We start from the raw sequence: 15518 nt of genomic DNA, 5'->3' as shown, positions 1-15518 counted from the left end.
TTTAGTATTTTGTTGCATATCCTTTGCATGCAATGATTGTTTGAAGTCTGCGATTCACGGATATCACCAGTTGCTGGGTGTCTTCTCTGGTGATGCTCTGCCAGGCCTGTATTGCAGCCAACTTTAGCTTATGCTTGTTTTGGGGGCTCGTCCCCTTCATTTTTCTCTTCATCATATAAAAGTCATGCTCAGTTTGGTTAAGATCGGGTGATTGACTTGGCCACTCAAGAATTGACCATTATTTAGCTTTGAAAAACTCCTTTGGTGCTTTAGCAGTATGTTTGGGATCATTGTCTTGCTGTAGAATGAACTGCCGGCCAATGAGTTTTGAGGCATTTGTTTGAACTTGAGCAGATAGGATGTGTCTATACTCTTCAGAATTCATTATGCTACTACCATCAGCAGTTGTATCAACAATGAAGATAAGTGAGCCAGTACCTTCAGCAGTCATACATGCCCAGGCCATAACACCTCCACCACCGTGTTTCACAGATGAGATGGTATGCTTTGGATCTTTGGCAGTTTCTTCTCTCCTCCATAGTTTGCTCTTGCCATCACTCTGATATGAGTTGATCTTCATCTCATCTGTCCACAAGACCTTTTTCCAGAACTGTGGTTGCTCTTTTAAGTACTTCTTGGCAAACTGTAACCTGGCCATCCTATTTTTGTGGCCAACCAATGGTCTGCATCTTACAGTGTAGCCTCTGTATTTGTGTTCATGAAGTCTTCTGCAGACAGTGGTCATTGACAAATCCACACCCGACTCCTGAAGTTGCTTCTGATCTGTCGTACAGGTGTTTGGGGATTTTTCTTTATTTTTGAGAGAATTCTTCTGTCATCAGCTGTGGAGATCTTCCTTGGCTTGCCAGTCTCTTTGCAATTAGTAAGCTCACCAGTGCTCTCCTTCTTCTTAATGCTGTTCCAAACAGTTTATTTTGGTAAGCCTAGGGGTTGGGTGATGTCTCTAACAGTTTTATTCTTGTTCCTCAGAGTCATAATTGCTTCTTTCATTGGCACAATGATAAACAGCAATAAAATGGTGATGGAAAGACTGGTGGAAAGACTAGGTGCTGAGAGCTCTCTTATACCTGCATTAAGGAGGCATTTAAACACACCTGAGCAATTACAAACACCTGTGAAGCCATGTGTCCCAAACATTATGGTGTCCTGAAATGGGAGGACTATGTCTAAACACAGCTGTAATTTCTACATGGTGAAACCAAAATGTATAAAAATGGCCTTTAATAAATTCTGGCAATGTGCACTTTAACCAGATGTGATTTTTTTCTATTACAAATCTCAAATTGTGGAATACAGAGGCAAATAAATAAATGGAGGGCACTGTAAGTTCCTCCAGCAGCTTTATTTTAATTTTTTCGTTCATCTGGATTCCAACATTTTTAGTCTCTTGCATCTTCAAAGATAGTCTAGTTATTTTCTGATCACCACCAAGTCATCATGCAAAAGAGCACATTATGATGAGATAAAGAATGTAGATGCAACTCATGCTAAAGAAATTGTATCCAGCAGACCACAAAAGGACCACATTTTATCAAATGTTCAATGCTGTAAGAAGATTGTTAATTCGGATGCTGTTAATGACCTCCTTACATCAGAATCCAATATTGTCTAATCTTGAGTTTTTATGGTGGTCTATTAGAACAACTTTCCAAAGACAAATTTGATGTGTGTTACCTTAAAGAAACTCATCAAATTTGCAGTATATTACTTTTAGTTCCAATGTCTCTGGGGAGAATGGTGTGTTGCTTCCACAAGCCACTGCAGTCCAGCTGATGATGATGCAGTTGCAGTGCCATTGGATATCAAGTACTAAGACTTTGACCCAGCTGCTATAAAGTGATGAAACGGAAAAAAGACAGTGCTGGAGTAACTCAGCAGTCAGGTAACATCTCTGGAGAACATGGATAGGTGACCTATCAGGTTGGGACCCTTCTTCAGAATCAGGAGTCTGAAGAGGCGTCCCAACCCAAGACATCTGTCCATGTTCTCCAGTGATGCTTCCTGACTGCTGAGTTACTCCAGCACTGTCTTTTTACTGTTACATCACTTTATAGCAGCTGGGTCAAAGTCTTAGTAGTTGCTATCTAACTTCCATTTATTTCCTTTTCAAAATTTAAGTGAAGGAAATCTCAAATTTCAACTCTGGGGTATATTTGCCTACAGAAAAACTGTGTGTACTTGCACACATGAAGAGAAAATGATAACCCCCTGATTATCCTTCCTTCCCCATTATCTTTACCTTTTGGAGAATTGGCACAGATCCCAAGGAAATTTGGACTTGCCTCTCCAGCTAATGTACATGTTATATGCCGCTTCATTTATTCTCAATTTTAAAGATAATAAAATATTAATACTGTGGATATTCAAAAATTGTTTTACTAAATAATAGACATGTATGATTTGAGCATTAAAGCAGAAATGGGAGTGTAGGTTGCAAATATCCTCCAATTTGCAGTGAATTCATTCTGTGTTAATCACATTTTGTGACTTGTTAAGCATAGCCATAATTTATAACCATTGATTTGACTTGATTTGATTTATTTATTTGTTCCGAACAAGTAAAGACATAAATAGGAATAAATAACAACAACAAAATCGAAATAGTCAAACAATTGGACATTCCAGGCAATATTTGCTAAGCAATGAAAAGCATAAAGCAAAATTAAAATGTCCAACACTTTTTCTTTACAAGCTCGAAAAGGAGTGAGAAGAAGAATAACTTATTTAATCTCACCCCTTCTCCCTAAACCCTTCTTCCATATTTAATAATTAATTAATAATAATAATACCCCAGACAATGTTTAGAGATGCATACAGACATATATATACATACAACTGATATACACATACAAGTAATATGTATGAAGTAACCAAAAAAACATAAATAAATAATAAATTAAATAATAAATAAACATTAACCCCTGTTTGTCAACCATCCCCTTCATCCCTGTACCTTGTGAAAAAAAGTTTTTTGTATGTCATTTTGAACTGGTTCATGTTTGGACATTGCTTTAACTCCACATTCAAACTGTTCCACAATCCTACTCCACAGACCGAAATACAAAAAGTTTTTCTGGTCGTGCGGACTCTTTGTACCTTAAAATTAAATGTTCTTCTTAAATTATAAGTGCCCTATATATGCAGCTAATGATGACATTTTTATTTCTACCGTTGAATATTTCTATAGTTATGCATTCCTGCAGATTGTCAACCACAGTTGTCATATTATCTAATACCCTATAGTTCAAAGTTGTATCCACATATAATGCTACCCCTCCTCCACCCTTATTTTTTCTGTTAATGTAATTAAGGTCGTATCCATCCAGCTCGAAGTCGATTTCTTTTTCCTGATTGATCCATGTTTCAGATATTGCAATAACGTTGAATGGTTGTGAAAATTTGTGTAAATACTCTTTGATGTTATTGAAATTCGCATAGAGGCTCCTGCTGTTGAAGTGGATAATCGATAATTTGCCTTTTGATTTAATGTTCTGAATATACTGTTCATCAGTGTAGTAGCAGCAGATATTATTGTCGTTAGAGTTGGAGTAAAAATTATTGTCCGGGTCTATATCATGTTCCAAATCCTGTAGATTGTGATCGGTGTATTCAAATGGTTGTAGCTCCAGTTGTTTCTGCTCGCTTATTATTTTAGTTACTTGGCTGATGTTTCCAGATGTGAATGAGTGAGTTCCTTCAGTGTGTGTTATGGTTGTGTGTGTAGATGAATTTTACCTCACATTCCAGTTTGATGATCATTGGTATTTGTCCAGGTCTGCAATGTCTCTGATGACCAGCACTTTGGCTTCCTCTGGTGTTCCGTTTAATTTGGTAAAGATTTTGCAGTTTGCAGTCCAGGTGTTTTGTATTTTTTTCTGATTCTTGAGGTGTCGTGCTTGTCGGGCTATGTCGGCGTTGCGTTTTGTTAGATGTTCGTTCATGAATACGTTTGTTCCCTTCAGATGTCTTCCTTGTTTTAGCAGACTAACTTTGTTTTTCCTATTGACAAACCTTATTATGATGGCTGGTTTGTCATCGCTATTATTATCATCGCTGGATTTTCTCCTGGGCAGGGGGTGACAAGCCTCGATGTTGTCGCAGTCCAGGTGTATTCCCTTGGACTGCAGGAAGGCCGCCACCTGTTGCTCCGTGTAGCTAGTATCCATTTCCCCGGGCTCCCCCCCGTTGTCGTCGGTCACCGCCAGCGCGTATGACAGGGGCTTTACACTGAGCCCGGTGATGATGTTGTTGATTGCTCTGGTATACTGCTCCAGGTCCGCAACTCTGCTCTCCAGGAACACCAGACGCCGGTCCTTTTCGGCGTTCTGGATCCGGAGAGCCTTTACCTCCGCCACCAGGTCGAGGATGGCTTTCTGCTACTGTTTGACAGCAGAAATCTCCTCCGTCATAAAGTCCAGCGCTCTCTTTATTTCCTCGCCTTCCTCCGCTGTTATTGCCTTCTTTGGAGGCATAGCCGCCCGCCGGTTAGCCTTTCACGCGGGTCCACAGGTAAAGCGGGGCCTCACCGCCTCTGTGACTCCATGCTTGACTCCATTTTTGTTTGATGTCTAACTGAGATTGTTATTTTGCTGTATGTTTTTGTATGTGCTCTGACTCGCTCTGAGGGAGGCCATAGAAAATCTACTGATAAATTGAAATTTAAAGATACAGCAATGTTGGAAATTCACCTCGCCTTGTTTGTGATATTTTTAAAATCATTTTCTGCAAACAGGACATTCGATTCTAAATTACCATAATGATAATTTTAAAAGTACATTAACCCATTATGTTTGACAGTAAAATGTCAGTTTTGATTTTTGTATTATGATTCACATTAACAGTGTACTAAACTAATTTTAGAATTATTAAAGTGATGATTGCATTGTTTTCATTATTTTCATATTTGCTTCAAGTTGTCTGTTATATTTATATCCGGTTTGAAAGAGACAGCTAATTTTTGGATAAAGTTAATTCCTATACACCATTACTGTTTACTTTCACAGAAATGCTTTGGAGATTGGAAGATCCTTTTTAGTCATTTCCAATAAGTTTGATATTGAGAAGAGACTGACAACTCTTTGTAAATAAAGGAAAAAAGATGTAAATGTCCTAAATCTGAAATTGAGACAAATTCTGGAGAGAAACTGTTTCACTCTTTCCTATTACCAAGGATTCTGCTTGGCCTGCTATTTCCAGAATTGTCTGTTCTTATTTACGAAGATCAATTGAATATAGCTGTTCATTCAAATATCTTCTGTTCACTGGTGATTCATGAGGAAGGGAGATCCTCTGCAATGATTTTACATGACAACAGGCAATTTTTCTCTCCTGAAAATCAAGTCAGTGCCTATGGAAACTGTTATCTAAAACTTTGGTTAGTCTTCATAAATTTGCTGTAGTTTAATAATTGGTCTAGTAAGTTGATTCTTGATAACATTATGCAATAATAAATCTTTGATAATAGTTTTGTTGAGAGTGAACTACCAACCACGGTGGCAGGTCTAGTCCTGCAGATGGATTGGGAATAGTTGCCTTTCCCCAATGCCTGTCAGCAATGGTACACGATTTATAGAAATGTAGGAGGATTGAGCAGTTATTTAGCTAGATTGTTTCATTCCTAATGGAGTATCATATTCAAAATCTAGTTTCTCCCTATATTTACATTGGACTGTCAAGAAGAGTTTTGCTTTCACATCAGGACTTTGTGGAAGGCAAGTGGTATTTTGGTGTTCCTTGAAAGAGGGGTTCGACTACAAGAGTAAATATGTTTTGCTCCACTCATTTAGGCTTCTGATGAGGCTGCACATGGGATGATGGTTGTCTTACCCAAGGAGGAATATTTGTGATGGAATGAGTGCAGCAAAGGTTCACAAGATTAGAAATCTGCCAGCTTTCTCTGGGTTGGGGATGCTATTACGAGTAATGGGATTTTGCTTTCTAGAGCTTTGGGATGATGTCATTGAAATTTAAGATTACTCCCATGCTTTGACAGGGTAGGTGTAGGGATGAAATGTGTAATGATTCTGCTGTTACCTCAAGAAGAGTAGAAGTCATGGTCTCAAAATTAAAGGGACTATCTTTTGGGCAATGGGTGAAGAGAATTGTGATCGCCCGGAAGATAATAAATCCATTGACTCTTTCTACCCAAGAGGGCTCTGAAGGCTCAGTCACTGAATGGATTGTTCATCAAGATGACAATGGATTGTTTTTAAGATGATAAAAGGAAACAAAATATTAGGTTTATTCCAGAAAGTGATGCTGAAGTGAAAGATCACCTATGCTCTAATTCCTAATCCTAACTATGTCTTTTTTTATGATCCAGTTTCATTACGTAATCAACCTTGCCCACTTCTATGGGGCACCAAATAAATATAATTAGTTTTTGTTTTGTCAGAGGATTGGAAATCTTTGGTATTCTTAATTCAATAGAGTTGAAGATGCTTAATCAGTGAGTAGATTTGTGGCTGGTTTCTTTTTTTGTGACTGTAAGAATTTATATAGAAACATAGAAAATAGGTCTAGGAGTAGGCCATTCGGCCCTTCGAGCCTGCACCGCCATTCAATATGATCATGGCTGATTATCCCGTACCTGCCTTCTCTCCATACCCCCTGATCCCTCTAGTCACAAGGGCCACATCTAACTCCCTCTTAAATATAGCCAATGAACTGGCCTCAACTACTTTCTGTGGCAGAGAATTCCACAGATTCACCACTCTCTGTGTGAATTTTTTTTATCTCATCTCGGTCCTAAAAGACTTCCCCATTATCCTTAAACTGCGACCCCTTGTTCTGGACTTCCCCAACATCGGGAACAGTCTTCTTGCATCTAGTCTGTCCAATCCCTTAAGAATTTTGTAAGTTTCTATAAGATCCCCCCTCAATCTTCTAAATTCTAGCGAGTACAAGCCAAGTCTATCCCGTCTTTCTTCATATGAAAGCTGCCATCCCAGGAATGGCATCTGGTGAACCTTCTCTGTACTCCCTCTATGGCAAGAATGTATTTCCTCAGATTAGGAGACCAAAACTGTACGCAAAACTCCAGATGTGGTCTCACCAAAATTCTGTACAACTGCAGTAGAGCCTCCCTGCTCCTATACTCAAATCCTTTTGCTATGAATATGGAACAAAATCGTAGGCTTGAGTGGAGGGTAAGCCATGGTTCCATTGATGATTTGGGTGATGTGTGAGGAATGTATTTTCTTGCATTTCTGAAATTCCTATGGACAGCACGGCCCTGGCTGAGCCATAATAACCAAAACATTACATTGATGTATCGAGCGTTAGTGTTCTTTTAAGTGAGTGTCCCATGTTTTTCATAATTTATTGTTATTTTAATGATGTAAGTTGTACTGGAGGAAAGAAGAAACTGGTTCCTTGTTAAAGTTTATCTTTTATTATCCTCTCTCCAGCCATCTCTCAATCCTGAGGCGAAAAAAGAACTTGGCAAGAACAAATCCATCGCTGGAGTATGGGGTGAGTTACTGAATATTGCTGGCTATAACAAAAATGTGAGTAGTGCAAAAAAAAACCCAGATAATTGAGGTGGTTACGTTCTTACAGAGCAAGAACGTCCAAGTCCTTTTTCGGCTGCATATCTGTGTACTGTTCTCTCTGTTGGACGCATAAAATATTTAACATTCTACTTTATTAGCCAATGAAACAATATCAATATCAAATAGTCTGAAATGTGTATATATAATTGTTGCCGTTTTAAAGACATTAGTTTGGGTGCAAGGACTACAACTGTAGTTTGGACAAAAAGTTTGAGGGATGTTAACAAGATCTCATTTAATCTTGCATACCTCATGGAAAACAAATATTTTCAAACAACTAATAAAATTGCCATAGCTGAATGATTGGAAATATCGGGGTTTTTTTAATCATATGATTACACATTATCAATAGGTAACAAAATATGATACAAAGCTTTCTGAATTTTAGCATTTGGCATGTATTCAAGAGAGAGTTCGATATAACTCTTAGGGCTAACGGAATCAAAGGATATGGGGAGAAGGCAGGAACGGGGTACTAATTTTGAATGATCAGCCATGATCATATTGAATGGCTGTGCTGGCCCGAAGGGCCAACTGGCCGACTCCTGTACCTATGTTTCTATATAAGAACTGATATGAAGAATCCTATTACTATCAAACTTACAGAATGTAGTAGTAATCCAAAAAGTATGAGGGTTGAATAAACTATGAAGGAAAGCAAAACCTTTTGTAGCAAGATTTCTCAGGATGTCTGTAACAATGAAAAGTGACTTAATGTTTTCACTTAAAAATAAATTGGAAGAAGAAAATAATTGTTCAACCCTTCAGCCATGTGTAATTGTTTATTTAATTTAAATCCACTAACATCTCAATTGATTCTCTTATTCTTCTTTGCCATGAGGAGTACAATCAAGTTTCCAATTTGTCTACTGTTTTAGTTCTTGGAACCATTCTAGTAAATCTCTTGTATCCCTATTTTCTATGTTTCTATTATGTATTTGCGATTATCACATTTTCTGATGTGTTTAAATTATCTTTACTAGCTGTATATGTAAGCATAGGAATATTGATAGTTAACTGTGCTAATTATGTTTTTCAAATTGTCCACATTATTATTCTTTTTTATCCTCTTAAATGTGGAATATTCTTCAATTTGTGAGCTAGTTTCTAACTTTGGTATTGTTTGAAATCTCCACTGTAATTATAATGTTTGCATAACCTAGACATTTTTGGACTACAGGGCATGTTATGCTGTATTTTGAAGTATTTTAAGGTACAAATATTGAATTATATCAAATAATCAGGAAACTCTGCCAGTCTGGCATCATTGAAATCCTGAAGTCTGTAGTTACTGAATTTTTACTGTGTTTGGGATCATATTACTGTGTCAGGCAAGCACCACACTCAGATATTTATTAAAATATCAGGAAGCTATTTGTAGTTACATTTTTTCCTCCCTATTGTTTGCCAACATTACATAATATTTGTTTAAAAGAGCATAGAATACAACACTGGTTTGAGTTGTGCCAGCTTTTGTCTTCTGATCTTTCAGCTTTCAATAACCATAAATTATCTGAGAATCTGGAAATACTCTGCAGGCCAGGCCATATCAGTGGGTAGGACTAACACTTCATGTTGAGCAACCTTGGTCAGTTCACAGATGTGACTTGACCTGCTAGGTAATTTCAGCATATTCTGTTTTTCATTTTGGATTTCCAGCATCTTCAGTTTTTTTTAATTTTTTGCTTGCTTGTTCACCAACTCAAATTTTTAGATCAGCCTTGTTTTTCTATTTTGTTGGTGCCACCTGTGGCTAAGATGTGGGTTTGCCAGGCTTTTGATTGTGAAGCTTTTGAAGCAGGGATGTTTTGCCTTTAAAGGTATTTTTGAGGTTGTGTGGGCCCAGATCTCTGGAAAAACTCTCATTAAATGTCCATCTTTTTACTTAATTTTCCTTAATTTTTAAGTTGCACTAAAAGCTCCCAGCACTTTTATTCTATATCCTGACAAATAAAGGCAAGCTACCTTCATCCCTCTATTCGTCTTCTGCCTTCTTTAGGTATCTTAGGGCCTGTACACAAGTGTTTACTAATCTTCTCTCATCTTCGGTGTCTCTTTTATTGGGTTTAATTTTAGTCTACATTCTTGATCCGGAATCAATCCTGCTTCCTGCTCTTTACCTTTGATTTTTACTGCATTATATTATCAGGTAATGTACAATGGCTTGAAGGGGCATTATTCCTTAATGCAGAGTAAGGAAAGATGCTGGTGGAACTCCAATGGGTTATGCAGCAGCTGTGGTGGGAAATGGATTTTGATATTTAGGATCGACTCAACTGAAGTGAAATAATAGAGGGGAAACAGTCAGCAGAGAGGGATGGGGCAAGGCTGGTACGCAGAATGTGGATATAGTTGAGAATGGCTTGATGGGCAGCTAATAGACAGGTGGGGGCAGAGATGGCAACAGAGGCTGGGTGGTGATAAGTGGAGAACACAAGGCTGCAGATTCACGAATCGGAGAGGAAAGAAAGGTGAAGAATGGAGTGTAATAAAGAGTAGAGTGGTAGATGGGACCAGTAGATAGTATGGGTGAGCAGCAGGAATTTGGTGGGGGGGGGGGTTCAGTGGAAAAGAGGAGATCCAGTTACGAATATGTGGCTGTGATAAGCAGATAGGATAGGTGAAAGAAGAAGAAAGAAACAGAGAGTGGGGGTGGGGGGAGGTGGCCAAGACTACAACCGGCTACAATGTTTCTTGCAAGGACCCTTCCACTCAATTTCTCTGTGCCCGCCGCATCCATTCACAAGATGCTTTGCATTCCTGGATATCTGAAATATCTTACCTTTACGCCCTACTCTCCTCACCTACTCTCCCCCCTCCACCCCCACAAACTCTGGCTGACCAGCACCTCATTCTTCGACATTTCTGCGAGTTACAACGTGATTCTAGCATTAGTCACATCCTACCCTCCCCACCCTTTTTGGCTTTTTGTGGGAACAGCTTCCTCCTTGATTCTCTGGTTCTCTATTCTCTCCCTACCCAACTCCCCTGGCACTTTCCCCTGTAATCATAGGAGTGAAACACCTGTCTCTATGCCATCTCTCTCACCTCCGTGCAGACACATACACAGCCTGTCCAGGTACAACAGAGATTTACCTGAACCGTCTCCAACCTTGGTGCTCTCTATGTGACGTTACCAAAGTGCACGACCACACACTTTACTACACTATATTCCATCTGCTGCTACTTTGCCCACTCTGCCAACCTGCCCAAGTCCTTCTGCAGACTACCCGCTTCCTTAATCCTGCCTGGTCCTCCACCTACCTTTGTATCATCTGCAAACTGGGCCACAAAGCCATCGATTCCATTTTCCAAATCATTAATATAATGTGAAAAGCAACGGACCCAACACTGGCCCATGTGGACCACTACACGTCACTGACAGCCAACCAGATTCAGATTCAATTTTAATTGTCATTGTCAGTGTACAGTACAGAGACAACGAAATGCATTTACGAAACCAGAAAAGGCCCTTCAACTCTTTGCCTTCTGCCAGTCAGCTGAACTTCTATACATGCGAGTATCTTCACTCTAATACCATGGAGAACCATCTTGTTTAGCTACCTCGCATACAACACCTTACCTGAAATTTCACATGACCACTTAACCTTACCTTACACAAAACCTTAACACAAAACCTTACCTTTCGTACATGCTGATTGTGTCTTCTGATGTAATTTGTACCCTACATCCTGGCTACTGTTCGGAGGCCTGTATATAACTCTCACCACAGTCTTTACCTGTGCAATTTCTTAACTTTGCCCACAAGGATTCTACATCTTCTGATCCTATGTCATCTCGTGCTCAGGATCGAATTTCATTCCTTATCAGCAGAGCCACCCCATCCCCTCTGCCCACCTGCCTATCTTTTCTATAGGATGTGTATTCTTGGATGTTCAGCTCCCAGCTCCGATCCTCTTTCAGCTACGTCTCTGATGCCCACAACATTGTCCCTACCAATTTCTAACTGCGCAATAAGCTCGTCCATCATGTCCTGTATACTGCGTGCACTCAAATATAACACCTTTAGTTCGACATTCACCACCCTCTAGCAGCTCTGCATTTTTTTTGTTCCTAATTTCAGCCTCAGCAGTTTCTCATACCTTTGTACCTAAATGCCTTCACCAGGTTAAAAAATAATCTTTTGAAATAAAATTATAAAAGGACTAGACAAGCTAGATGCAGGAAAAATGTTCCCAATGTGGGGCGAGTCCAGAACCAGGGGTCACAGTCTTAGAATAAAGGGGAGGTCATTTAAGACTGAGGTGAGAAAAAATGTTTTCACCCAGAGAGTTGTGAATTTATGGAATTCCCTGCCACAGAGGGCAGTGGAGGCCAAGTCACTGGATGGATTTAAGTGAGAGTTAGATAGAGCTCTAGGGGCTAGTGGAGTCAAAGGATATGGGGAGAAGGCGGGCACGGGTTATTGATAGGGGATGATCAGCCATGATCACAATGAATGGCGGTGCTGGCTCGAAGGGCCGAATGGCTTCCTCCTGCACCTATTTTCTATGTTTCTATGAATTGCATCCTGATATAGTTAGTCATAGAGTCTTACAGCTTTGTGTTAAGTCACAGGGTTTTAATAAACAGTTATTTTGCATTAAAGTTCAAATGTGTTTTCCTTGTAGAAAATCCTCCAAATCCAAAATCTAGAATGTCTAAAATGCTGGTCATTAAAAAGGTCCTTAAAGAAGAACCAATACTCCCAGGATACCCTCTGACAGGGGTTTCTCATCCCCAGCCTGTGAAGAATGGGACAGGACCCAATGTGTATAAGGCATTGGTTCCCAAAGCCGCTGGTCCTCCTGCAAAGGTAAGTGGAGACAAACTGACAATAACTATTTCAATTTAGTTTACAATATGAGAAGCTACTTACTATTTCCCCTTTTTTCTTATTTGAATATATTCATCATTTCAGCGTTCAGTATTTTAGTATCTTCACTCCGGTTACCTATGTAAATGTAGCCTGGATCTCATATCTATAGTATTGAGCTTTACAATGGAATGCTATATAAAGCTATTTGATCACTTTAGTAACTGGGATTTGGAAAAAAAATATCCTGTTTAAGAAAACAGTATTGAGGCCACATCAAAATTTAGTCAACCTGTCATCGTTTAAAGGACAATAGAGACTGTATAATAAAGACAGGATATTTTTAAGAGAGAGTTAGAGTGAGGTCTTGGGGCTAAAGGAATCAAGGGATAGGGGGGAAAAGCAGGAACGGGGTACTGATTTTGGGTGATCAGCCATGATCATATTGAATGGTGGTGCTGGCTCAAAGGGCCGAATGGCCTACTCTTGCACCTATGTTTCTATATAAGAACTGATATGAAGAATCCTATTACTATCAAACTTGAAGAATTTAGTAGTAATCCAAAAAATATGAGGGTTGAATAAACTGAAGGAAAGCAAAACCATGCAAAGCCTTTAAAAGCAAGATTTCTCTGGATGTCAATACAATGAAAAGTGACTTCATGTTTTCACTTAAAAATAAATTGGAAGAAGAAAATAATTGTTCAACCCTTTAGCCATGTGTAATTGTTTATTTTATCTAAATCCACTAACATCTCAATTGATTCTCTTATTCCTCTTTGCCATGAGGAGTACAATCAAGTGTCCAATTTGTCTACTGTTTTAGTGCTTGGAACCATTCTAGTAAATATCTCTTGTATTTGCTCCAAAAGCTTTTATTTCCTCTTTAGAAGTGATAACCACAATTGAATGCAATACTCTATGTACTTTTGTGATTTATGCCTTTTTTTAATGTGTAGTTTCTCAATTTTTTAAAATCCGTCCAGCACGTCAAAATTGAATGATTGAGTCAAGCCTATTTCACTTCTTTCAAAATTGTTTGAAAACTGAAAAATAGATTTAAAGAGGGCTGATATAATTGAACAATTTTGATTTGAGAAAACATTAAATATGCGTGTTTGGTTTAAGTTTCACTTAGGCCAAAACTGAAAGTTAACTAAGAAATAAATTGTGGACAATAATTGCCTTTAATCCATTTATTCTTCTTATTACTCCTTTTCAAGCTTTTTTTTTCAAGCGTGCACAAAGTCCTGATTCATCTGTTTCTCTTAATAATTTCTGCTCTATCTTTCCTACCTGTCCACCACAGCCTGCACTTATTGATTCTCTTTATAAATTGTTTGCCACTTACTGATTTTTCTATTTAGCCGGCGCAATGGAAAGGCTCAGCAAAGGAGAACAAACATGGAACTCCCTTTGTCAGCTTCAATGCGCTTCTGAAACCTGTACCTCAGACCTTCAGTTCATCACCAAACTCTTTGAAGGAGGTATTTAACAAAATATATATTTTAAGATAATTTCTATTTGATGCATCATGTAAGAGAATGTTTTAATTTCAAATATTTTATATTGGCTCTAATGAGTTACTGGATCACAACTTACAAATCTTGCAGTTAATAATAATCATATATTTACCATAACCACAGAAAATCCTGGAAATTCTTAGCAGGTCATGTGGTCATCGAAGGAAAGAAAAGAGCAACATTTACTATTCAGGTCATCAATCTGAAATGATAACTCTATTTCTCTTGCTACTGATGCTGTCTACTGATATATTTTCAATTTTCTTTTTAAACATTCCAAGTTCCCACTATCCCTGGTATTTTATTGTGAGCCATAAATTGACTTTTTTCCTCCTGGAATTAATTTTTCTAAAATGATTGATTGAATAATTGAAAGGCACAGCATGAAAATAAGCCTTGGGCGCATCGGCCATTGATCACCCATTCATGCTAGTTCCATGTTATCCAAATTTTACATAATTTCTTACATGTTAGGGGTAATTTTATGGATGCCAATTGACCTACAAACCCGCACGTCTTTGGGATGTTGGAGGAAACTGGAGGATTTCGAGTAAACCCACGTGATCACGGAGAATGTACAGACTCCACACAGACAGCACCCGAGGTTGGGATTGAACCTGGAGCTGTGGGGCAGCAGCTCTTCTGCTGTGCTGTCCATAAAGGATTATTGAAGACAAATTTTGACGACTGATATAAGTGGCTGTGGTTTTCTCCTGGCTGTGTAGGATGTGCACATAGAGTGATGATAATAAATAATCACTTAAATCTTAGTCAACAAATCAATGGCTCTTTCTTCTTGATGTAACCCAATCCTTGAAGTTTGATAATTTTTGGCCTGGGGTATACCAAGATCTAACTTTTTTTGCTAAAGATCAAACTAGATTTCTTGCGAGACACTGAGATTGTCATCAGAGATCATTCTTTAGTTGTGTGGATCTGAAGCATTTCATTCATATTTAATGATCATGACACAATTCCCATAGAGATGAATGACATTGAAAAATAGATGTGGACTTTTACAATGTCTGGAAAGCTTGCTGATCGTCTGCCCTCAGACTATGCTGTTTCCAAGGCTACATTTCTGCATGCAAATGAAATGTTTTTTTTCCTCAATGATTTTGATATCACATGAACCGAAATCTTCCCAAGCTCACTGACCATTACAGCTGTCACAGATGTTGGCAATCTAAACTTGAAGACATTGCAGCAAATCATATTCTGCTGTCCTTTTATTCATGCCATGCATGGATTTTTAAGAATTAATATGTTTATGTAACCTTAAACCTAACAATTAGTCCTTTACAAATCCCCTCTTGGCAAACAAAGATCTCTTTGAGCCCATGGTTATTCACAAAGGCTCAAACTGAGGAATGTGTGTGTATGTCTGCTCGCATGTGTATAATACCTGTGTTATGATGTCCTGTGAAGATCCTCGTCAAATTCAGAACAGTGTGCATGATTTCTTCACTTTCACAAAAATAAGTATTTTAAGCGATTTTGTCTTATTCACAAAAAATTGTGAATGCTGCTCCTTCACCTCCGGTGTGTGAAACAAGTTGGTGCAGGCCGATTTGACACAAGCAGGATAAGTGCATGGGCAGCTAG

The 15518-nt window shown here is 38.5% G+C and overlaps 1 protein-coding gene across 2 annotated transcripts in view; it reads left to right on the top strand.

Annotated features, from left to right (window-relative positions):
* The window catches only part of gpbp1 (GC-rich promoter binding protein 1), an 81689-nt gene that overhangs the window by 55848 nt on the left and 10323 nt on the right, over positions 1 to 15518 (top strand). For both annotated transcript variants that reach the window (XM_033030201.1, XM_033030208.1), the window contains exons 6-8: positions 7431 to 7494; positions 12206 to 12390; positions 13758 to 13877. In XM_033030201.1, the coding sequence (XP_032886092.1) occupies positions 7431 to 7494; positions 12206 to 12390; positions 13758 to 13877 (369 nt within the window). The remainder of the gene's footprint in view (positions 1 to 7430; positions 7495 to 12205; positions 12391 to 13757; positions 13878 to 15518) is intronic.

This window comes from Amblyraja radiata, chromosome 1 (genome assembly GCF_010909765.2).
Source record: "Amblyraja radiata isolate CabotCenter1 chromosome 1, sAmbRad1.1.pri, whole genome shotgun sequence".
Classification (NCBI taxonomy): domain Eukaryota; kingdom Metazoa; phylum Chordata; class Chondrichthyes; order Rajiformes; family Rajidae; genus Amblyraja; species Amblyraja radiata.
Note: the sequence above shows the minus strand (reverse complement) of the source record. Positions and strands in the feature narration are given on the sequence as shown.